This window comes from Caretta caretta, chromosome 2, assembly GCF_965140235.1.
Source record: "Caretta caretta isolate rCarCar2 chromosome 2, rCarCar1.hap1, whole genome shotgun sequence".
NCBI classification, from domain to species: Eukaryota; Metazoa; Chordata; order Testudines; family Cheloniidae; genus Caretta; species Caretta caretta.
The window spans coordinates 7,672,609-7,697,719 of NC_134207.1; the positions used below are offsets into that span (position 1 = coordinate 7,672,609).

Consider the following 25,111-nt stretch of genomic DNA (forward strand, 5'->3'; position numbering starts at 1 on the left):
ACTAACCTTGGCAGATGCAGACATCTAATGCACAAATTGAAAATCAAGAACTTCCCAGTGTGCAAGTGTGATTCCCCACAACAGACCATCGAACATATCGCTACCTCCTGCCCAATTTATAAATATGAAGGAGGCATTACCGCAATAAATTCTGCTACCCCTGATGTAGCCATTTGGCTTGATCAACTTCAGGTGAAACTATAGTTGCTGCTGTACATCAGACATAGGAAAGAAGGAGAAGGAGAAGAAGCTCCTAACATAAGTGGGTGCATCTCCCATTGACTCCCCCACATTGGTGTGGGTTACACCCCTACTGGTTGTCCAGCAATTTCTAACAATTTACCACTTACACTCATTTTCTGACCAACTTGTTTCTAATGTGTAACTTACCACATTTATGTCACTGCTGAATTTGGCCCATCACATTCTCATTGGAGAAGAGGCCAGGGCTTGTTGTGTGCTCATAAGAATGGCCATGCTGGATCAAACCAATAGTCCATCTAGCTCAGTATCCTGTCTCTGACAGTGGTCCGTGCCAGATGCTTCTGGAAGTTGGAGGTTTAGGGACACTGGAGCATTGGGTTGCATCCCTGACCATCTTGCTAATAGTTGTTGATGGACCTATCCTCCAAGAACTTATCTAGTTCTTTTTTAACCCATTTATACTTTTGGCCTTCACAACATCCTTTGGCAATGAGTCCCACAGGTTGGCTGTGTGTTGTGTGAAGAAGCATTCCTTTTTGTTTGTTTTAAGCTTTCTGCCTATTGATTTAATTAGGTGACTCCCTAGTTCTTGTGTTATGTGAAGGGTTAAACAACACTTCCTATTCACTGTCTTCACACCATTAATGATTTTATAGACCTCAATCGTATCCCCCCTTACTCATCTCTTTTCTAAATTGACCAGTCCCAGTCTTTTTGATCTCTCCTGATATGGAAGCTGTTCAATACCCCCTTATCATTTTTGTTGCCCCTCTTTTTACCCTTTCGAATTCTAATATATCTCTTTTGAGATGACCGGATCTGCACGCAGTATTCAAGGTATGGGCGTACCATGGATTTATATAATGGCATTATGATATTTTCTGTCTTATTATCTATTTGTGTCTTAATGGTTCTTAACATTCTGTTAGCTTTTTTGTCTGCCACTGCACATTGGGTGGATGTTCTCAGAGAATTCTCCACAGTTACTCCAAGATCTCTTTCTGGAATGGTGACAGCTAATTTAGACCCCTTTTCTATGTATAGTAGGGATTATATTTTCTGATGTGCATTACTTTGCGCTTATGAACATTAACTTTCATCTGCCATTTTGATGCCCAGTCACCCAGTTTTGTGAGATCCCTTTGTAACTATTCACAGTCTTCTTTGGACTTAACTGTCTTGAATATCTTTCTATCATCTGCAAATTTTGCCAACTCACTGTTCACCCCCTTTTTCAGATCACTTATGAATACGTTGAACAGCACTGGTCCCAGTACAGATCCTTGGGGGACCCTGCTATTTAACTCTCTCCATTTGTGAAAACTGACCATTTATTCCTGACCTTTGTTTCCTATCTTTTAATCAGTTAGTGATCCATAAGAGGATTTTCCCTTTTACCCCATGATGGCTTAGTTTGCTTAAGCACCTTTCGTGCTCATCTTGGAGAACAGAATCAACCGGAGTGTTTATTAAATGACAGACCCCAGGTAACACAGTAATTCAGTAGCTAAAACAAGAATATAATCCCTGTCTCTCAACTTCTAGTCCTTTACCCACACTACTAGAGCATAGACCCATGAACCATACCTCCCCTTTACTGGATTTTCTCCTGGTGTGCTCTCAGCAATCTGTGCTCTCCTCACACCTGCTCTTCCTGTAGCTTTCACTACCTAACCTTCCATTAAACCACCCATGCACCTTCGGCTCCCTCCCCACCCCTACAGTCGCTTCTCTTTGATGTTCCCATATGATATTCTCTCCCACTCTGCATTTGCCCTCCTTGTGGTGTCCAGGGCTGCTGCTCCCCCAAACTATCCCTGCATCTTCTCCCTCCCTCCCTGGTGTTCTCCAGAATTCCATGTTTCCATCCTTCCTAGACACTGCTTCAAGTATCCCTCCATCTAGAACAAGTATTAGTTGAACTGCCCAACTCAGGTTTTATCCAAATATTCCCTAAGGGGCTGAAGCTGTGTTAATGTAAAACTCCACGTTGTTTTATGAAGGAGCACAAGCATTGTTTCTTCCTGTTGCCTGCCTGTATTGAGTGGTAAAGAAAAGGATGTACCAGCAAATGAATACTCTAGCGAGGGTCGCGGTAGCCTTTGTCAGAGAGAGAATGAACTGTGGGGCTGTTGAATGGCCAGACTAAAGCTGGCTGGAATGAAACAAAAGGTGCCTCACTGACTTTATAGAGATGCGATGGCCTGGCCATTCTCTGCAGATCCCCATGTTATTTTGTGCAACACAAATTGGGTCCAGGGGGAAGTCAAATAAGGCCAGCTGAAAAATATTAGCAGTGCCTTATTCTTGAATAAAGAACAGGAGGACCTGTGGCACCGTAGAGACTAACAAATTTATTTGAGCATAAACTTTTGTGAGCTACAGTTCACTTCATCGGATGCATTCAGTGGAATGCTTATGCTCAAATCAATGTATTAGTCTCTAAGGTGCCACAAGTCCTCCTTTTCTTTTTGCAACACAGACTAACACGGCTGCTATTCTGAAACCTGTCATTATTCTTGAATGTCATTATCAGCCCTTGAAGCCCAGGTGGATTCCATCAGAGGAGGCTATGATCAGAACAGGTTTCACTGTAGTGGATGTAAAGTTTTTAAATTAAAGAAAGTATATTTAAGAGCAGAAAGGAAAAGAGATGCAAACGTTTATGGTAATAGGAGAAATAAACTCACAACTCTGTGATATCACATAATAACTTTTCCTCTCCCTGGTCAATTAATTTAACAAATCTTTTTTCACTCTTCCTTTACAACAGTGTGTAGCTTAAATAATTTAACCTACAAATTTTGATGTAATCCTGTAGACTTTGTCCCTTATATAAAACAGATGGCTCTGATAGGGATTGGTTGCTGGGTCTCTAAGTCACTCTGGAGGAATCTGTGGACAGTGTTCCAAAGTTTTCCTCTTGTAAAGTTTCTTATAGCGTGAGAAACCTTCCATTGATTTAAAGCTTTGTGGTCAGTCCCTTCTGATCCATTTTTCTGTGTACTGCTTTGCACAAGAAGTTTTTCTTTTCCAACAGTGATGTGCCACCAGCCAAGTGCATTATGGGTTTTTTTTCCTACCTTCCTTTGAAGCATCATTTATTGACTGGAATTGTTGGAGGCAGGAGGCCCACCTGGGTGAATTCATAGTATATCAGGAATAAATATTCTGGTGTAGATAGACCAGTGACTGGATCCATGCGAGAGAAGGCAGGATGCTGATCTAGCTGGACACACAGTCATGCTGGGGCTATCTCTAACCAACATTAAAGGGCTCACACAGAAAAGCCCCGTCTAACACTGGGTCAGGCTAGGGTTCCAGTGTTTCTTGTGGGGCTAATGTTAGGTTTGAATGGTCTCATTAGATAAGTTCTTCAGGGCAGAGAATATCTCTAAATCCATGTTTGTAAAGCATGTTCAAAAGTGATGGTGTTCTATCTCTAAAACGGGGATCATGTTCCCATCTTCTAAAGTGCTTTGAAATCTCAGGATGAGAATTGTGATGTAAGAGCCAGATGTGATTATTGTTATTAAGTGATTTTTAATAATTTAATAATGCATCTGCCATCCCTTATAAAATCTACCTCCCTATTCCTCAGCAATGTCTGAAACACTAAAACATGCACAAAGTTGCTAGATGTTTTTGAGCAGTGATTGTAATAGACTATAGTTTTTTTTAATGATGCCCCCTCCCTTTCTCCCAACATACCCCAATGCAAACCTGAATATTTTAGCCCACAAGGGGCTTGAATTTTAAGATGCAAACTTCAAGGGTTCAGAGTACTCTTCTGAACCACGGATGGTTTCTGGAAGATGATCCAACACACACGCTGATTAAAAAATAATATAGTGTTGGTCCCAAACCCTCAATCTTCGAACCATAATGCTGCTGCCCACTGAACTAGAGCACTGCTGGCTGAGGCCTCCTTTTTTACTGAAAACCTAATTTTAAGAGGTCCTGCTTTCTTTGAAGTCAGTGATAAAATTCTTATTGACTCCAATGGGTGCAGGACTGGGTTTGGATGGATTTTGGTCAAAACAGTTACCGGGGGTGGATTAAACAACCTGGGAACTGGAACTAGGTGGGGAGACACACCTGCAGTGATCTGGGGCCTGAAACCATGTGTGCTGATGGCTCTGCTTTTCATCCAGCCCTTCTTGCTAATTGTGATATTCTGCTACTCCTCACTGGTGGTGGATTGCAAAGTTGCAAAGTTCTCAGTCAGGAGCGGTGGGTGGCAGGGACTGTGTTTGGAATTTCATTAATGTCCATCACCAAGCACTCATTTTTCCAGTTATCCCCAAATAGCTAACATCTAAAGGAGGGACTCCCCAAATCCATTTGCTAAAGAGGCTCTTGCTACCAGAAAATAGATTTTAATGACTAGAGATTTTATTTTCAATCACTGAGCCCATGAATAAGGGAGAATGCTTTTCTTGTTCTGGGTACCATGGTGAGCAAAGACTATCTTGGCTCTTGTCGGGCTGTGTTTGTTTGTGATAAAAATAAGCTGCACATTGTTTGCAACTGTCATGTTATCCATTACTAAGTCTCTCAATGCTGCTTAGAGTATATTCAGTATAAGTTATGGGAGTCTCTAAGGTGCCACAAGGACTCTTCGTTGTTTTGGGGAGAAGCCGTGTTTGTCAAACAGAGTGGAGTATGGCCCCCCATTATTTGCTGAAGAAGGTTTAAAAATAAAATCATAAATCTGTTTATTCTTACAAGGAAAGTATTGTTGTTATTATTGTTATTTATTTATTGTATTTATTAGCATCATTTTATTAGTGTTATTTCTGTATTATTACAAGCATTTATGAGGTACTCATCACTGTACTAATTGTCCTTTATAAGATATAAATATGAAAGGCAACTTTCCCATATACTAGAACAAGTATTCAGTGACCCCTGACTTTAAAGTGAGAGAAACATAGTAAAATAAGAAATTCCAGAATGGCAGTTAGAGGGAAGGTCTGAGCAAAGAGTTCCATCTCGTATTCTCTCATAAATGAGGTAGGGTTTCAACTAAGGCGAATGTCCCAGGGAAGTGAATTCCAGAGAGGAGGGCTTGTTACTGAGGACTCCCTGCTTCCCAGCATGTCGGTAAATGTATAGACAAGCCGGCCTCTGATTAGAACTCTTTTGTCCCTAAGCCAATCAGAATGAAGATGATTATTAATGGCATAGCACAGACCGAGTACAGAATGATCCATCAGACAAAATGGTCAAATCAGTCATTCGTCATCATCCAAATAAACTCCTTTTGATGTGACATTCATTCTCGCAGAATCAATGTCCCCGGCATTAAAGACATTTGGGGTCTGCCTTGGCATTTAAAAAGGAGCTGCAGGAGACCAGGCTACAACAGTCTGTTCCACTGATAACATCTCTTCTGTAGATGTGTTGTCATTAACTAAATGCATGAATTAAAATGTGCTGTCTAGAGCATCATGCTGTAATATGTTTGCTTTTCATTTTCAATATGCCTATATTATCGCACCGTCTTGTGTGTTTGTTATATAATGGATAAAGAGTGTGTGGTGTTGTGTTTTGTTTTTGTTTTTGTATTTTTTGCAGCTTGAGAACAAATACTTGTTTTCCCAAAGGAGAATATGGGGATTTGTAACAAGAATTGCAATTATTGATTTCTTGACTTTAGCATCATTAGTATGACATGATAATTCATATCAATTAGATCTGGCCGAATAGCGGAAAAGGCATTTTTCGGCGTTTTTGGCAAATTTGACTGATATTCATCACATTATATACTCACTGAATAATATTGCTGATTGAATGCTGCAAAACGTATTTCCTGAATATGGTGTTCTGTGAGTACTGGTGAAATTTATCTACTAATGTGTTCTTCAAATATGGTTTGACCAGCCCTAAAATAAATGTCATGATGTCAGACAGACTTCCTGTGAAATCAGATGGATAAAACCTGAGGTCTTTACTCAGATTTTGCCTGAAGTCAAACTCCCACTGACGCCAATGGGAATTTGCCTTAGGTCAGATCTATACTAGGAAAGGTTTGCTGGTATAACTATACAGCTTATATTGACAAAAAAGTAATTTTGCCCTTGTAGATTGTACCAGTTTCCTGAGTGAAATAAGCTATACTTTTTTTCTTGGTATAAGTACATCTGCATTAGGCTTTTACTTGTATAAAAATGTCATAAAAATCACACCCATAAGCGACTACCCTACCAGCAAATGTTTATTCTTTAGACTAGGCTTTAGTAATGTCAGAGTGAAATATAAGGGCTTTGGGATTTGGCCTGTTGAAATTAGACATGCAAAAGGCCTTTTAGGTCATGTAGTCCAGATACCACATGGATGAGCATCATAGTCTATTTATTAAATAGATAATAAAGTATTCTAGGAGACAACTAGGCTATGATTGTTCCCTATTGTATTTTCTCTTGTATTGTTTCTGGTCTAGTTTATTTGTCCAACAATAGTGTCCAGCTCTTTCCTTTTAAGTGTTAGGTTGCATAAACTAGGCAAAATCAGTCCTGTTTAGTATATACATAGGCAAATATATGGAAAACTCAAAGGGTAAAGCATTCCCTTACTCACTAGCCAAAATAACTTGCTGTAGCACCTTGGTATTTCTAGTAATTCAGATACTGTTCAAATACCAAGCAGATCTAATGCCGCTTAGCTTAGGAGATCTTGCAGGATTACTGCTCAAGGTCATACACAATCACTTTCTGCTGAATTGTCGGCCATTTTATTGGTTAGTAATGATTTTTTTACTTTACTTTTTGTCTTTTAAATACAGCAAGAGCGACTTCAGCTGGACAGGTTGAATAACCAGCTGTCTGATGCCATCCAGCGGTATGGAGCTGTGCAGAAGGTAATAGGGCTCCCGCACTTCCTTTCACTTGTTGATGTGTGGATTTGGAAGTATGTTGATCAACAGCAACTATGGACTCCCAAGAGCATGGAACTGGCCAACAGGGTGTCTCAGGTCTTATATAGCATGATTATTGCAACATATCTGTACTGTTATTTTGTGGCACAGTGTATTGGAAATACTGCAAAACCTTTAGTGAAATAGCAACATAGGAAATAATTTATTGATGAACTGGCTCCATCCCGCCTTGGCTGAATGTCAGTACTGCAACGGCATCACAGCATGGTGCAGCGTAGGGTAACACAAGAGCTGCAGGATGGCTTGTGTGGCTTTAGGAGAGCTGAAAGAGAAAAAGAAACTTTAGTGTGCAGTGTTGCTCTTACCTATGCAATTTAAAGGGATGCTGTCCAACATTGTGAGGCTTAAACATTGACCTACCTTGACAGCTCTGCTATATTAAAAGTTTAAGACCCTAAGGATTCCAGAGGCCTATAGCTGAATAGAAAATACTGCAACAGCTCAAACTGTTAAATAAAGCAACCAAAAGCCAATCCTCTCCTTCTGTTTTCCCTTCCCACCTTATTCCTGGGTGACCGTCTCCATTTGCAAGATTTCACCAGTCATCTCTATGCTGATGACTCACAAATCTACTTCCCCAACCCTGTCCTTTCTCTTATTGTCTGTTTCTTATCGTCTGTTCCACATATGACAGCCTCGGAGGTAGAGCTGGTCAAAATTCGGAATTTCCGTTCCACAGGAGATTCTGACATTTTAAAGAAAAGTTTTAATTTCAAACCAGAACGAAGACTAGAAATTTTGAACTTTCCTGCAGAAAGAAAATTCTGGATTTTTTGTTTGTTTGAGAACAATTGAAATGTTTCCTTTTGGTTATTTTGAAACAGAGCAGCTAGCTACCCCTGGCTCAAGGGGACTCCCTGGGCTTTCCGGATCCGTGACTCTGGGGCAGCTGCACAATGCAGTCTGCCCCAGAGCTGAGGGCCCCCAGGTTTCCAGACTCTCTGCAGTGGAGTTGGAAGCCAATAGCCTGAGGCTGTATCTGAGCCTCACAGCCTGGGTCGAGAGATTCAGACTGGGGGAACTCGCACTCGCGCTCTAACTATAGCTGGGTAGATGGCACTTTGAAGTTGCGGCTCGAACCGGAGCTTGGGCTTTGACGCTTCGAGAGGGAGGATGGGCTTCCGAGCCTGAGCCCAAGCCAGAGCTGCACAGCTCTTTTTAGAGCACTAGCGTGAACCCTGCTAGCCCGAGTCTCTCCACCCAGCTTCTGTGGGTTGTGTAGACCTATCTAGGAGCCACTGCTAGAGTCAGGTGTCCCAGGTCTTCCGAGTCAACATGGGAGTGCTGCCCTGGAGCTACGGACTGTGTAAGCCTGGGCTCCCCAGCAAACCGCTAGGCGACCTGGCATTTCAGCGGAAGTTCATTGAAACGGAACCGTTTCCACAAAACGCTTCCGTTTCAACGAACTGGCATTTCCCAGCAAAAAAGCCACTTTATCGGGAAAAGCCCTAGCCAGCCATACTCAATGAGGCATCTACCTGAGTGCTCCAAATCCTGTTCAAGCGCAGCCTGGCCAAACTTGAGCTCCTTACTTACCCTTCTTCAATGGGAGTTTCATGCGCTTGGGTTGAAAGTTGGGAAAAGGAGGATTTTGTGCAAATGAAATATTTGAAGCATACAATCCAGCCCTAACACTTGCATACAAGACGCTTTCTGTGAGGATGTAATGGAATTTTATTTATTTTTATTAAACACACACACAAACCAGTTATATTTCTGATGGGTACCAAAGAGGTACCACCAGGGTAAAAGTCAGGTATCTGAATAACAACTAGTTCTTTCTCTGGCCTTGATTTACCACTTTAACCTGTACTTAATTTTAAATGTGGGCTGTCCCACCCCTGCTTAGCAAAGCACTTTAATTATGTGCTTAGTTGTAAGGATATGCTTAAGACCCATTAAAGTCAAGCATGTTCTTAAGTGCTTTGCTGAATTGGGGCCTTTGCTGATAACACACAATATCATTGAAGTTGAAAGCATTTATTGTTTTTTTTTTAAACCCTCATTTACACAACACCATTGACACAGTTTACTTTTTTGCATGTGATGGTGGAAGTAGACTGGGAAGATTCACTTACTGTTTCTCTTGCATTAGAGGCAGGCTGTTAGTTTGGGTTTCCAACACTGCTGGAAAATGTTTTTTAAAAAAGTTTCCATAGAATCGTAGAATATCAGGGTTGGAAGGGACCTCAGGAGGTCATCTAGTCCCACCCCCTGCTCAAAGCAGGACCAGTCCCCAACTAATTAGCCTTTAAAGTGTGTATATATAATAACAATGCCACTGTATTATTTCTACTCATATGTCTCTTCATAGAACCTTTCCTCCTCTGTTTCAAAAATCTAAGTGCTGGGTCTAAATTAGATAGCACTGTCTCGTTAACTCACAAGTCAAAAATATCTGTGTAATGGGTTTGTTTGTCGTTAGATACATGTTCATCAGCATATTCCATCTGTGCTGTGCATGTGACTTTTTAAATAAATCTCATAGTGTCAAAATTAGCCGTTGCATTTTGTGAATGCCCGGTTGCGGCAGGAAGCTGAACTGGCTGGTAAATTGCTACTTACCCATGTCCTGACTGTCATTTCTTAAATGCATATTTTGTCACCTTGTCATGCTTGAAGCTCAAATGACTTAATTCCTGAAAGGTCTACCTCTTCAAGGCAGTTTTTCCATTGCTAAACTACAGGGTTATTTTAATTTCTATTCTTTTTTTAAATGTAATGTGAATGAAAAAAGAATTTATTATGATTTCCTCCCTGCAATATTAGACCACTGATACATCAATGCCAATCCCTTTTTTCTTCTTTGGCAGAAAATAGCAGAGAAGTCCAAAGCTTTGCTTCCTACGGGGCAGAGAAGCAGCAAACAGGTAGGTATGTGTGTTTGAACTTTAGAGGGCAATAAATCAACCATTAATAAAGTGCTAGTCTGTAATCCCCTTACTGATGTTGAGTAGCTCCATTGAATTCAATGGGGTTGTTCCTCCTTTCAAAATTGTATATCATTCAGTTGCATGTGTCACCCTTGGCCAATGGCAATGATCGTAGAATCCTAAAAAATAGAAATGTTGAATTATCTTGTTCCGTCCCTGGCTAATACAGGTCTGTTCCCCACCATATGCTTTCTACTGTTTTGTCCACTCTGAAATGTCTCTAGAAATGGACTTTCCTGAGGAGATTTTTTTCACGTCTAACTGTTTTTACGAGTAGGGAATTTTGCTGATACTGCATCTCAGACCTCAATGTTAAGGTGCAGTCGCCTAGGGAATTTCTACACTCCAATAAAAGACCTGCAGAGGCCTGGGTCAGCTGTGGGCCGTAAAACTGTAGTCTATATATTCATGCTTGGGCTGTAGCCCGGGCTCTGAGACCCTATGTGAGGGTGGTGAGTCTCAGAGCCTGGGCTGCAGCCTGAGCCCGAATGTCTACACGGCTATTTTTAGCCCTACAGCCCAAGGCCCTTGAGCCGAAGTCAGCCGACCTTGGTTCTGAGACTTGGTGCCGTAGGCGTTGTATTGCGATATAGGTATACCCCTACTCTACATTATTTATGTATTTTACTTTCTCCTATGTATTTACACATATGCATTAAAGGTGCCTTTCCCAGGCTCTAAGTGCTTTGATAATTACTAAACATAATATATCAAAAAATGACTAATCACCAGCCAATCCCATAAAGGGACTTAGATGCCCAGAGCAAAATTCATCCTAAATGCAACTCCAGTGGCTAAAGTAGAGTTACACCCAGAACATAAGAACGGCCACAATGGGTCACACCAATGGTCCATCTAGCCTAATATCCTGTCTTCTGACAGTGGCCAATGCCAGGTTCTGCAGAGGGAATGAACAGAACAAGTAATCATCAAGTGATCCATCCCCTGTCACTCATTCCCTGCTTCTGGTAAACAGAGGCTATGGACACTCAGAGCATGGTGTTGCATCCCTGACCATCCTGGCTAATAGCCATTGATGGACCTATCCTCCACAGACTTGCCTAATTCTTTTTTTAAAGCACTATTGTAGTTTAGGCCTTCACAACATCCCTGGCAATGAGTTCCACAGGCTGCCTGTGTGTTGTGTGAAGAAATACTTCCTTTTGTTCCATTGAGTGACTCCTAGTTCTTGTGTTATGTAAAATGAAGTTGTCCCTCAAATCCTACATTGTGGCATTCAGAAGAGCATGTAGGTGCCTAAAATTACTACTGGAACACCAGAGCACCATGCTCAACTCCTCACTTAAGTGTCTACATTTGAAAAAGGGACCCTAAAGTTTCCTTCAAGGGATTTTTGAAAGAGATTCCAGTTTGCCTGTAAATTCACATTTTCCTCCCTTGTTATTGTTCTTAGTTGGAGCTCTGACCACCTTGCTTCCTAAACTCCATCCAGCCCGTGTTTAACATCGCTGTATGTTAATAGCACTGGTGCTTATCCATAAGGAATAGAGCTGTGAGGAAAACAGAAATCCCTTCCTGCAAAATATTCATATTTTTGAAAAAAAAAAAATCTTGCCAACATACAAATGAAATGTTTCATGGGAACGGTTTCAAGAAAAAAATCCATTTCAGGAGGATTGAGAGGGAATGTTTCAGCTTCCCAGCTTGCTTGCCCTGAAGGCTCTTGACAATTACACTCCCGGCGCCCCTGGGAGAAAGGGAAGGGCAAGGCACCAGGAAAGCAGAGCCACTGCCCTCTCTGGCTCCAGGATCGGGTGGGGGGGAGGCCAGAAGAGAGTCAGGGTGCTCAGTGTCAGGCACCCCCCAGTAAAGCTTCTGTCGGTTTCACTGACCAAGAGTGAAATTTTACAGGAATCTTCCAGCCAGGCAGCCCTCATTTCAATTTTTGCCAATGGAGAATTGATTGATTTCTTTTTTTTTTCTTTTTTTCTGTGCAAAACATACTTGTTGTTGCGTAAAACTTTGGATTTGTGAAATGGCATTTTTCATGTCTAAAAGTATCTGATTTAAAAAAAAATTGACCATCTCTGCTAAGGAGCTGTTGTGAAGAGTGGGATAGATTCACAGATGATCCTGCAACTATGGAAAAGAAATTGGCTAGAAATTCATATTAATTTGCACGTTTCAAATAATTAAGATTCTGTGTCTGACTTTGTTGTAACTTAGTTGGTATTAGTTTGCTGAGGTGTTAGTGTATTTCTTTAATCTCAGATAAAGCTGTCTTGTTAAAGGGTTCCATTGGCTCTCTGCACCTTGGAATGAATATACTTTAATTGTGTTATTAAGTTATGTGTTTATTGCCTTATGATGTCTTTTTTCCCCCACATTCCCCCAGCAAGTGGTGATCAGTCATGGACAGAGTATTGTACATGATCGCAAAGGCATATTCTTGTATCTTAGTTGGCCAAATCCTGATTCCACTGAAGTCAATCTACAAACTTCTGTTGGTTACAATGGGAATACAATCTGGCTCATTGTGAATATGATATCTTTGGTGGAAACTAACACCCTAAGTCAAGAAACCATCCAAGTACCTGCTTAAAGGTAAACACATGCTTAAGTGTCCTTCTTAAATTAAGGATGCCTTCCTGGACTGGTTTAAACTAAACTGACCTCAGTGGAGCTAGCCTGTTTTACACCAGCTATGGATCTTTTGTGGACAGAAATATTAGACATATTGGGCCACATTCTACTTCATCAGTGTAGCCACACTGCCTTTTGTATATCACTGAAAGCAAATTTTAACCCACATCTTTTAAAGAAAATAGGTAACTGTTAGATCTTATCAGAATTGCTTCCGCTACATATTCTTCATAAACTAAATCCTGAACCCACAAAAGCCAATATTAAACAATCACTCGATTGAGATTTGGCCCTCAAAACCCCAATAATTTGGCGGAATTGATCTAATATTCACAAGAGAACTTTTATTAGCTTTAGGTGCTTTAAATGGTGAGCAAGAAAATTATTCAAAGCTGTGGTTAAGGATCTAAATGGATTAAGGGCCATTTCTTTGTCTCCAGTCAGGACTAAAAATTAAGCTGACATGAGATATTGTCCCCTTGATAAGCTGTGACGTTGGAGGCATCACCAGTCTACAGTCTACTGATCTGAGTCTCAGGCACATTGAGTGTCCACAGCTTATATTCAACTTAACAGGAGCATTGCTGACAGCCCCTCTGAAAATCAGGCCATTGATTTTTAATGAGGATTGTTGAAATTATTTGAACCTTTATTCAAAATCTGAACCAGCCATTCCTGGAGAGTACTCAGCCCCTTGCAGAGTTGAGCCCAAGATGGCCAGCTCTGCCACTGCAGATCAATCACAGTTGATTTGTGGATGACAGTGATGACAGAGGGGATGACAGTGAAATATTTGCCCAACAAAGATAAAATTCCAGACAAGTGATTTATAAATAAGTTGAGAAATGTTATCAGGACAGAATAGATTTCCAAAGGAAGGAACTGGCATCATGGATACCAGAAGAATCCAGTTTGTATTACACAGTGAAAAATTTTTAAATAAATGTTCCATTTGTTTTATTGCTATGTTGCTACTGTGTTAGACATCTCACAGTCAGTCACTGGAGTGGATGTCACCAGTTGGCAGAGTCCTCTAGTTCGTGGCGGGATTTCATGCTTGTCATGATTTGATGTTTGGCTTGTATATAACCACAGCTGAGACACAAACTGGGACTGTCCAGGTTCAAAGATAGCATGTTTACTAAGTGAAGCAGAAAAGATTTTTCCCTCTGGCTGAGCTTTTAGGGGCTGGGCTAAACATGTCTCAGCTGGAAGTCCCTTTTCTTCATAACTTACACTTTGCCAGTTAAAGTTGATGACTTTTTACTTCAATGCATGTGAAATGGTGGTTATGAAATGTCCTTTTGTGGAAATTCATACCGGCCAGGCCCACATCTTCAAAACATACTCGTGTACATACGCAGATTTGCATATGCCCAGCTTGGGTGCCAGCAATACCTGAGGTACGTGTGCTTGTATGTGCAATTCCCTGATGGACATGCTCAGATCAGCTTTGAACTTGTGTGTGTGCATATATTTGCTTCTATAATCCATCTGAGATCTTTTTGTTTTCTCCCTCTTTAAAATATACAAAAGAAATTAAATGTATAAAACTTGCTGATGTTAAAGCAGTGACTGTTATGCTTGATTTCCCCCCCACCTGCATAGGAGTCAGGAAATTAAAAAATTATGGTTCCCACAGCAACTGCAACTCGACTATATTGTGCATATTTCAAGGCTTTTAAGTTAACACCTTGTACAGCAATACAAAATGCAACATATGTGTAGGAGAGCTGATTTGTGCTCGTTTTGGAAATCAGACAGTGAATTTCCTGATGCTTGTGCATGGAAAAATCTCCATGATAATGCTGCCATAATGCAAAGAGTTGGTTTCCCCCCCCCCCTCCTCCCCCCAATTGCAATTTATTGTAACAGGTTTGAAAACTGATGGCATCCCTGCAATCTTCTACTTGCACTGGCGGGCAGGCATACTGAGATGTTCAATTACCTAAATCCTAATGAGAGTCCTTTAGGGAAGTAACTAATTTCCTTTGCATTCCCTCTCTGGTGGCAATGATTTAAAGCAGTGGTTCTCAAACTGTGGGTCGGGCTGGCTGAGACTTGCTGGGGCCCAGGGCCAAAGCCCAAGCCCAAACCTGAAGGCTTCAGCCCTGGGAGGTGGGGCTAAGGTTACAGGCCTCCTGCCTGGGGCTGAAGCTCTTGGGCTTTGGCTTTGCCCCCCCCGGGGTGTTGGGGCTTGGGTGGGCTCAGGCTTCGGGTGTCCTGTAGTAATTTTTGTTCTCGGAAGGGGGTCGCGGTGCAATGAAGTTTGAGAACCCCTGCTTTAAAGGATGCAAAGTGAAACTTCAAAAGACTTTCTTTTAATGTATTTACAATAATTAATGTTTAATGAAGTATTCTGTTTTGCTTATTTGGCTTTACAATATCTACCAAAAGACACTAGTCACAAGCTTAGACTCCTTTAACAGGCACATAAACACACTATCAAATGTAAAAAACAAAAGCCAGCGGCAACTCCGCAAAATATGGCTGTACCTCCTTAAACCATGTAGCAAAGGAGAATTGAGGAAAAGTATCTTGTTCTTCTCAGTTATTACTTCTCATATAACATCTCCTTCCCCAAACACCCACTGAAAGAGGAGTCTTGCAGTGTGCCATAAATCATAGCATCATAGAAGTTTAGGTCTGGAAGGGACATCAGGAGGTCATCTAGTCCAGCATCCCGTGCCCTGCAGTGTGCCCTGAAGATAAACAAGTACAAGCTATATTGAATGAAAAGGAGGAGTGAGTTCTAAAGCTGAAGGGCTCTCAAGTACCCTGCCATTCCATCAATTACACTGAAATGGACCAGAGCAGATCCAGCTTGAGCACCATCGCTAATCTTGAATGGGTCAGCATGTCAGCAGCCCCAGTGTATTCTGCATAGGTGAACTCTCTTCAGGGCTCCTTCTTTTGCTCAAGGTTCTCACAGAGTCTTCAGTTATTATAACTGGTCATGAACTCGATTTTACTTATTAATCGACTGATAATGGAGCCCCTCAACAAGGATACTTCCTGACTGATCCTTGGAAAAGTTTGGAAGGGAAAAGTACAACTTTGTTACAAATAAGGAATAAAATGTAAACTGGAACTTTCCCAGAAATTGGCAAAATCCAAACTGACAGTTTAAAAAAACACCTGAAACACATTTTTGTTCTGGTGTTTTTAGAAAATAAAATGACTGTAATTCTGATAGTATAATGCCACCCTCTTTATTTCCTCCTTCCCACTCAGGGGAAGAGGATAATTACAACCACTGAACAGAACAGTTGCCAAAAAAAATGTTTGTAGTTTTTATTTTGTATGACTACTTGACCCTTTCTTTCAAGGGTTAATAAGTAAAATTTCTTGAAAAGACAGCTAATAAACCTCTGTTTACATTCAAAGAGATTATTTCTGCAAATCACACCAATTTATCTCAGCTTTAAATGCACTTCCCCCTTGCAGGAAGTGTGACTTGTGATTCTTTTGTGTGTGTGCACCTGTGCATTTGCACACTTGTGTATACATGCGTGTGTGCATCTCTCTTTAAATTCCTCTTTGTTGCTGAATACAACAAAATTCTCATTTGGGACATTAAGATTTAATCTTCAACTTTAACAAGAATCATCCATTGACATTATACATAATTTATCATACCTCTACTGTGGCCACAATCTAAAAAGACAATATTTGCCAAACCTGGTATGTGAAGTACTGCAGTTGAGACCTGATGAAATGTCCATTCAAGTCAATCCACTTACTTCAGTGGGCTTTGGATTGTCCCTTTATTTCCTATACTTAGAAGAGGAAATATGTGTGGTAATTTTGTGGTATTTATTGTCCTGTTATTGTCGTTATCTATTTATTTGTAGTACCGCAACACCTAGGAGCCCCAGTCAGAGAGCAGGACCTCATTGTGCTTGGAGCTGTGCACAACCAGAACAAAATGGCCCCAAAGAGATTACGTTCAAAATACATTATGACTGGTCAATATAAATTATGTCCACAATGACTTTAACGTAACTACTGTATATCGTACTTTTCATCCCAACTTTTTTGCAGGATTGCTATGTCAAAATGATATATTCATCCTGAATCCAAACTGAATAGACATGATTTTTTTTTGTTTTTTTTTTAAATACAAAACATCCTCTTACAGTCACAGAGACTGATAAAAAGAAAGCTTTTGCATACAAATGGAACAGATTTTTATTATGATCGTCTAACAAATGGCTCATCCTAACATCAGCCCCAATTTGTAATGTTTTGGGCTAGCTGGTATATTTTAAGCAATCAGGTTTGTCTTCAGCTTCTCTAGTAAATATAATGTCAATTGGTACATCTGTTCAAGGTTATTTCATCGTTAACCACCCCCATAATGAAGAAATATGTTAATTGAATAATTTTCTTCTGGTTCATGACCCTTCACTGGGAACTGAAACAAGACTTGATTAAACTAATGCATTCACCTGATCAGACTATAGAAGACTTTATAGCACTCTGATTAGCTATGACGTTGATTAGGAGATAGTGAGTGAATGATCTATAGGCTTTGATGGTGAATACTCCGTGTTCAGTTCTTCAGATAGACAAAGTAACCCTTTCACCCAACCCAAACTTTCTCCATAAAGCTATCAAGGGTTCTATTTAAACTAATTGAATTAACACTATCATAATTACACTCCTTTTATTTTTATTGCATTTTATTTTGGTTTTTGTTTGTTTTCTTTCCAGCCCTTTAACTGTTACACAGAAGCTTGACTGCATACGGCAAATGTTCAGGGAACTTAGAGTTAGTACAAAGCTATCCCAAGTACAGCCTCAAATTTTTAATCCTTTTGGAGATAGGAAAGAGTATCTCTAGTCAAAGGCTTCGTAAGTGGACTGTCTCATATATTTAGACCTGTTTTAAATCTGTTAGAGGAGAAGGGAGGCAAGCCCCTATTCCTCAGGGGCAGTGCATGTGTTTGTTTGTTTGCATACTTGCTTGCTGGTTGTTTTGTTTTTTAGGTTTCAGGGGCTGGTAGGAGGCTGTGTGCTGTGAAAGAAGCAGAGCCTTTAATCATAACAGAACCCCGATTAGGGGTCATGGCTTTCCTGATTAGGGGTGGGGCTTCCCTGATTAGGGGACCTTTCTAGCTAAGCAGCCAGCCCATGGCAGAGGAGCCAGCAAACTGAGCTCAAAACAGAGAGTTTGTAGCAGAAGTCTGGCGGAGGATGTATGTGGTGTTGTGTGTTTGTGTGTGTGTGTATTTTTTTTTCTCCATGACAGAAGCTTAGGAGGGAGGGCTATGACAGCTGCAGAGGCAGCTGCGGTAGTGATCCAAGGAATGGAAGAGACAATGAAGATGAGTGGATGTGGAAGCTGCGGCACATACATTGTCCTGGAGTGGGTACCTGAAAAGTGCTTCATTTGTATGAAGTGTCACCTGATACAGCGGATGGAAGAGAAGATCTGAGGTTTGGAGATGCAGGTAGAAACTATGGTTGAGTTTTGAAGGGGATTCAAGCAGATGATGGAAGGGAAGGGAAGAAGAGGTTGAAGGGAAATCTCAAGACTCGCAAGCTGGACTGGAGAACTGTGAGGGTAGAGTGCTGGGTGAAGAGTGTGGCCAGTGGAAGTGTGTGACTACAAGAACCAGGCAGAGGAAAAGACTGGCTAGTGAAGGAGAAAGAGAGCTCAGGAGCAGGTTTGCTGAGTTGGAGACTGAAAATGGGGTACAGCAAGCAGTAACAAGAGGTGGGAGGGCAAGGAATAAGAGAAGAGCGACTAGTCCTACAAGAAGAGAGGAAGAGTCAATGGAGATTTCCTGGGGCTCTGAACTCTGGCTGACAGAGAATGACTTGCAGAAGACTGCAAGTGAGAACACAAGATAAGAGGACTTGCAGCCAGAAAGAACAGAACAGAGAAGGCTGGGGAATCGCATCAGAACCAGGAAGAGGCAGGTCTATGTGATTGGGAGCCCCCTACTAAGAAGAACAGACAGACCTGTCACCAGATCTGATCCAGTGAATAAAAGGCTATTCTGTCTCCTCGGAGTTAACATTTGGGATGTGAACCTGAGGCCGAAGAAGATCCTAATTGGAGCTGTAAAGAATCCACTGATTTTCCTTAATGTGGGAGCAAAGGGTACAGCTAGATTTTCACTGGAATGCATCCAGGGAGACTATGCCAGGCTAGGGAAGATGCTTGAAGAAATGGAGGTTCAGGTGGTCTTCAGTGGGATTCTACCTGTCCGTAGAGGAGGAGAGCAAAGGCAAGACAAAATTATGATGATCAACAGATGGCTCAGGCAGTGGTGCTATAAGGAAGGCTTTGGGGTTTTTAACCACTGGGAGGCATTCATGGACAGAGGACTGTTCTCATGGGATGGACTCCACCTGAACAAGGAGGGGAATAGACTTCTGGGATGGAGGTTGGCACAACTGATTAAAAGAGCTTTAAACTAGGAATTCAGGAGAGACACTTGAGAGACACTCATGCAATATCCATGCCTGTTTCTAACATTGTGTGGGAGGAAAATCAGGTAAGAGAGGATACAGCAATAGAGAAAGAAACAACAGAGGGTAGGTGAATGGATAGCAATACCAATGACACTAACAATCAGCTAGGCGATACTGGCAGTAGAATGACTGTACCTAATTAGGCGAGGAATCTGGGAAAAGCCAAGCAGAACCAACTAAGACATCTGTAGACCCATGCAAGGAGCCTGGATAACAAAATGGAGGAACTAGAGCTACTGGTGCAGTAAGTAAAACCAGATATTATAGAGATAACGGAAACACGGGGGTATAGTAGTTGTGACTGGAGCATAGGCATTACAGGGTATGTATTGTTCAAGAAAGATGGAAATAAAGGTAAAGGTGGTGGAATAGCATAGTATAGTGCAAATGGTGGATTCTCTCTTCCTTTAAGTCTTTAAATCATGGTTTGAGGACTTCAGCAACTCAGACAGAGGTTATGGGTCTGGTGTAGGAGGAGGTAGGTGAGGTTCTATGGAATGTGATTTTCAGGAGGTCAGACTAGATGATCACAATGGCCCCTTCTGTCATTAAAGTCTATGAGACTATGGCCCAAAGTAGTTTCTTTATGTTTGAAATATATGTTTGTATTAGACAGAGGACATGTTCCAACCAACATGATCACAGCTTTGTTCCAGGATGCCAGAGTGCTTTACCGAACTATATACATCACTTGCTTTCCATTCAACTTATCCTCCACTTCCTGTAGTTCCTTCCTTCCTTCCACTTCCTGTCTCTGTGATAGAAGGCATCAGCTGTGTAACAGGACACAGGGCCACTGCACAGCAAGGTCAAGAAATGAGTACTCCACATTAAAACTCCAGGGAAAATGTAAATTGGCAGAATGGCATTTCTGGTATCAGACCTTGAATTTGAACAGGACACTTGGGTCAACTCCTCTTTCATCAGTGGTAGTTAACAATTATGTTGTGATGGGGTCAGCCCAAGAACACAGATGATCAGGATTTCAGTTTTACACCTTACACAATGGTCCAAACCTTTTTGGGCCAGATTTTTAAAAGGTATATATAGATGTTTCTGGGCACAGTATTGCAATGCCTCACTGACTGTGGTGTCTGAATTGCATTTTCAAAAGGGATTTAGGCACCAAAGCAGGGGTGGGCAAACTGCGGGCCGCGTCTAACCCATCAGACTTTTTAATCCGGCCCTTGAGTTCCCACTGGGGAGCAGGGTTGGGACCTTTCCCCACTCCTGTGCTCCAGCTGGGGAGCGGTGTCGGGGGGGGGGGGGCTTGCCTTGCTCCTCTCTGTGTGTGCAGCAGCTCCAGCTGGCTCCCAGAAGCAGGGACAGTCGGGGCTCCGCACGCTGCCCTCGCCCCAAGCGCCGGCTCTGCAGCTCCCATTGGCTGAGAACTGCGGCCAATGGGAGCTGCGGGGGCAGTGCCTGCGGATGGGGCAGCACGGAGTGGCCTGCCTCCTCGTGGGAGCTGGGGGGTCGACGGGCCACTGTTTCCAGGAGCTGCTTCAGGTAAGTTTTGCCTGGATCCTTCACCCCTGAGCCTCCCCCCATGCCCCAACCCTCTGCCCCAGCGCTGATTGCCCTCCAAACCCTTTGATTCCAGCCGGGAGCACCCTCCTGCACCCTAAACCCCTCATCCCCAGTCCCACTCCAGAGTCTGCACCCCCAGCTGGAGCCTCACCCCCCCCATGCGCCCCAATCCCCTGCCCTAGCCGAGAGCTGCTTCCCATCCTCCGAACCCCTCCATCCCGACCCGGAGCACCCTCCTGCACCCCAACCCCCTCATCCCCAGCCCCACTCCAGAGTCTGCACCCGCAGCTGGAGCCTCACCCCCCCCCATGCGCCCCAATCCCCTGCCCTAGCCAAGAGCTGCTTCCCATCCTCCAAACCCCTCCATCCCGGCCCGGAGCACCCTCCTGCACCCCAACCCCCTCATCCCCAGTCCCACTCCAAAGTCTGCACCCCCAGTTGGAGCCTCACCCCCCCCATGCACCCCAATCCCCTGCCCTAGCCAAGAGCTGTCTCCGAACCCCTCCATCCCGGCCCAGAGCACCCTCCTGCACCCCAACCCCCTCATCCCCAGCCCCACTCCAGAGTCTGCACCCACAACCAGAGTCCTCGTCCCACACTGTGCCCGCTAATCCCCTGCCCCAGCCATCCTGCCATACAATTTCCAGACCGAGATGTGGCCCTCGGGCCAAAAAGTTTGCCCACCCCTACACTAAAGAGCCACAATCTCATTGACAGTTGATGGGATTTAGCTCCTAAATACGTAAATACCTTTTGAAAGTGAGATGTAAACACCTAAATCAGTTCAGTGGTGCAATGCTGAACACAGCAATGCCTAAATAACATTACAAATCTGGGCCTTCAGTTTAAAACTGAATTATTCGCAAAAGATAGAAAGGTGAACTTCCAGAGACACACTGTGGGGACAAAGCTGCCCTCTCCTGAATTAAGGATACTGCTTCCCAACAACACCCTGGATTTTCCTTGGCGATCTCCCATCAAACTCCTTTCCATAGTTTATCCTGCTTCATGTGTGGGGTTTGCCAAAAATCATAGCCACAGGTGGCGTGGTTGCTGATTTAGCTGGAAAGTGGAGCTGTCTGTATCTGGCACATGGGCGAAAGATTTCCTGTTCACTGACTGGATTTTTTTTTTTTTTGATAGCTCAAAAGGCAATAGGTCATTCGTAGGAGGAGCAGCGAGAGAGCGATTCTCTTGTGCTAAGCCTCCACAATAGTCTGTGTGCTTTGATGTTTAAGCCAGTTTATTCAGACATTCCCGTCCCATACCCCAGTCTCTGAGTCATTATCAGAGTCTTCACACATGCTGAATGACAGGTTGTTTTGTCTGAAATGAGCACCCCAAGACTCACTGCCTTCCTATGTCAGTGCTTGCAGTTGTATTCTTTAATCCTGCAGCTGTTCTCTCCGCGCTGAAGATGTAGAGCCCAGAGAATGAGAGAGTTTGGGAAACGGTGACGCCAGGGGTGTGTGGGTGGCTTGTGATGTACTGAAATGAAACGCCCGCCTGCATGTGCCTTGTTAATTAGAAGACAGTGCTATGGGGGCTTGATATTAGCGAGCTAGGCTCAGTCACATAACATAGTGTCCACTTTAGTGAGCCTCCCTAGTCAGTGATTGCTCTATAACCTTGTAAATTGACTTAATTACTTAAATATTTACAGTGTCCCCATATGGTAAGTATAAGGGAGAGTGCAAACACTGACACAGAGTTATTTAAAGAAAGAGGAGGACTTGTGGCACCTGAGAGACTAACCAATTTATTTGAGCATAAGCTTCCGTGAGCTACAGCTCACTTCATCCGATGTAGCTCACGAAAGCTTATGCTCAAATAAATTGGTTAGTCTCTAAGGTGCCACAAGTACTCCTTTTCTTTTTGCGGATACAGACTCACACGGCTGCTACTCTGAAAGGTGTTATTTAAGGCCTAACTGGAAAGATTTTACAGAGGGCCACTGTATATAAGAGTGTAGACAGGCAATCATTGCCCAATCTGTATAGAGACCTTACTGGGGTCTTGGACGGTGCTTTTGCCTGTGTTCCTACTAATGCCGACCTCCTTGCCCAGTGCACAGAGTGTACATATAGACAGTACGGTGCTATGCAGCCACGGCTAGCACGGCTGCCTGTAGGCTGACCCGTGCCAGCGATTCCTTGTCCAATGCACAGCCTGTGTGGGAAGTGGATGCAGTTTTTCCCCCTGCAGTTGGCTTTGTGCAGGCTTCCGTGTTAGAGTTAAAACAAATATAGGCTAAATCTCTGGACTGATTAACATTAGTATTGCACTGTAGCAAATGTAAGGGCTCAGTAGCAATAAAATAAAATAAAAATCAAGCTAATTCCTGGACTGGTTATGTTTGCTTGGATTTTGTTCACTGCACAATTTTGTTTTTATTTTTCTTCCTTGAGCAGGAAGCTGCTGATGTAATAGGCATGTCGTTTATGCTCAGTGGAAGCGGTGGGTGGGTTTTGCCTGGGTGATGGTGATGCTTCATCATTTAGATGACCTCATCCATTTCCCCGCCCCTTCCCCCTTCAGAAATTACATTGCACGAGCTGAAATTGACTCTTGCCCTGGCAAAAGTCATGCAGTTACCGGGAAACAAATGTGAAACCTTACCCAGTATGTCACCTTGTTCCAAAGTGAATGCAGTATTATTTAATGCATTTAAACCCCTGAGGAGATGGATTATTGAAAGGAAGAAAACTGTATTCTTCTAAACCTTCTTTGACAGCGGCGTTTATAACGTGATTAAAGTGAATGGCAGTGGTATTTTCCCCAGAAGAACACATTTAAAAATAGAGTAACCCTTGCATCACTAGGATGAAGATACAAGTCCTTGGTAAATTGTGTCAGTGAACCGGAAACAGATATCCCCTTTTCAGCTTTGCCTCGCTAAGATATAGCACACAACCAGCAGCACAGGGCGTGAATCTACAACACAGCCTTGCCTGTATGTATATTCTGTTCACAGGGCAAGGAGAATGGTAGTATAGAATGGCATATAGAGAATGGTAATACAATTAATGCCGATCAACATGGGTTTGTGGAAAATAGATCCCTTCAAACTAACTTGAGATCTTTTTTTTGACAAGATTGCAAGTTTGGTTGGTACAGGTAAGAGTGCTAAAGTAATATACTTCTGTAAGGTGTTTGACTTGCTACCGCAAAACATTTTGATTAACCCCCTGCCCCCCACTCTCCTGCTGGTAATAGCTCATCTTAAGTGATCACTCTCCTTACAGTGTGTATAGTAACACCCATTGTTTCATGTTCTCTATGTATATAAATCCCCCCACTGTATTTTCCACTGAATGCATCCAACAAAGTGAACTGTAGCTCACAAAAGCTTATGCTCAAATAAATTGGTTAGTCTCTAAGGTGCCACAAGTCCTCCTTTTCTTTTTGCGAATACAGACTAAAATGGCTGCTACTCTGAAATCTGTCATTATGTTAAATGTAAATGTACACCCCTATGACTAAATAACACAGTTACATGATGGGGACTATCCTGGGAAGCAGTGAACGGGTGAGTTTCTAGTGGAGTCTGAAAAAGATTTGGGGGTCATGGTGCATAATCAGCTGAATGTGAGCTCCCCGTGCGACACTGTGTCCAAAAGAGCTAATTAGATTCTCCTCTTTATGCATCTGAACAGGACTAGAGAGGTTATTTTACCTCTGCTTTTGGTAGTGGAGCGACTCCTGCTGGAATACTGTGGCCAGTTCTGGTGCCCAGAGTTCAAGAAGGGTGTTGGTAAATTGAAGATGGTTCAGAGAAGAACCAGGAGAATGATTAAAGGATTAGAAAACATGTCTTATAGTGGTAGACTCAAGAAGCTCAATCTATTTAGCTTAACAAAGAGAAGGTTAAGGGGTGACATGATCACAGTCTATAAGTACCTACATGGAAACAAATATTTGATAATGCGCTCTTCAACCTAGCAAAGATATAACAAGATCCAGTGGCTAGGAGTTGAAACTAGACAAATTCAGACTGGAAATAAAGCATTAAAAATTTTAACAGCAAGAGTATTTAACCATTGAAATAATTTTCCACGAGTTGTGGTGGATTCTTCATCACTGGCAATTTTTAAATCAAGATTGGATGTTTTTCAAAAAGATCTCGTCTAGATGAAACAGGAATTGATTCAGGCAATTCCTGTGTGGTGCAGGAGGTCAGACTAGATGATCACAATGGTCCCTGCTGGCCTTGGACTCTATGAACCCTAGTGCTTGGACTCAGGTGCCAATCACATGGGCTAACTATGCAGTATAGACATAGCCTCAGTGTCACGTGTTTTTGTTTTTTTTCCTTCCTCCCATCTTGTTCTGCAGAAAAGTAAGTTGTTTTGACCCATTTGTCGAGCAACTTATTTCTCCAATGCACCTGACCAGCTACTTGGTCTGGTTAGTAATT

At 42.5% G+C, this 25,111-nt stretch overlaps 1 protein-coding gene across 9 annotated transcripts in view; it reads left to right on the forward strand.

Moving 5' to 3' along the window:
* TSNARE1 (t-SNARE domain containing 1) overlaps positions 1-25,111 on the forward strand; it is a 719,956-nt gene that overhangs the window by 383,059 nt on the left and 311,786 nt on the right. For all 9 annotated transcript variants that reach the window (XM_048841786.2, XM_048841780.2, XM_048841783.2 and 6 more), the window contains 2 exons: positions 6,992-7,066; positions 9,958-10,014. In XM_048841786.2, coding sequence (XP_048697743.1) covers positions 6,992-7,066; positions 9,958-10,014 — 132 coding nt within the window. The remainder of the gene's footprint in view (positions 1-6,991; positions 7,067-9,957; positions 10,015-25,111) is intronic.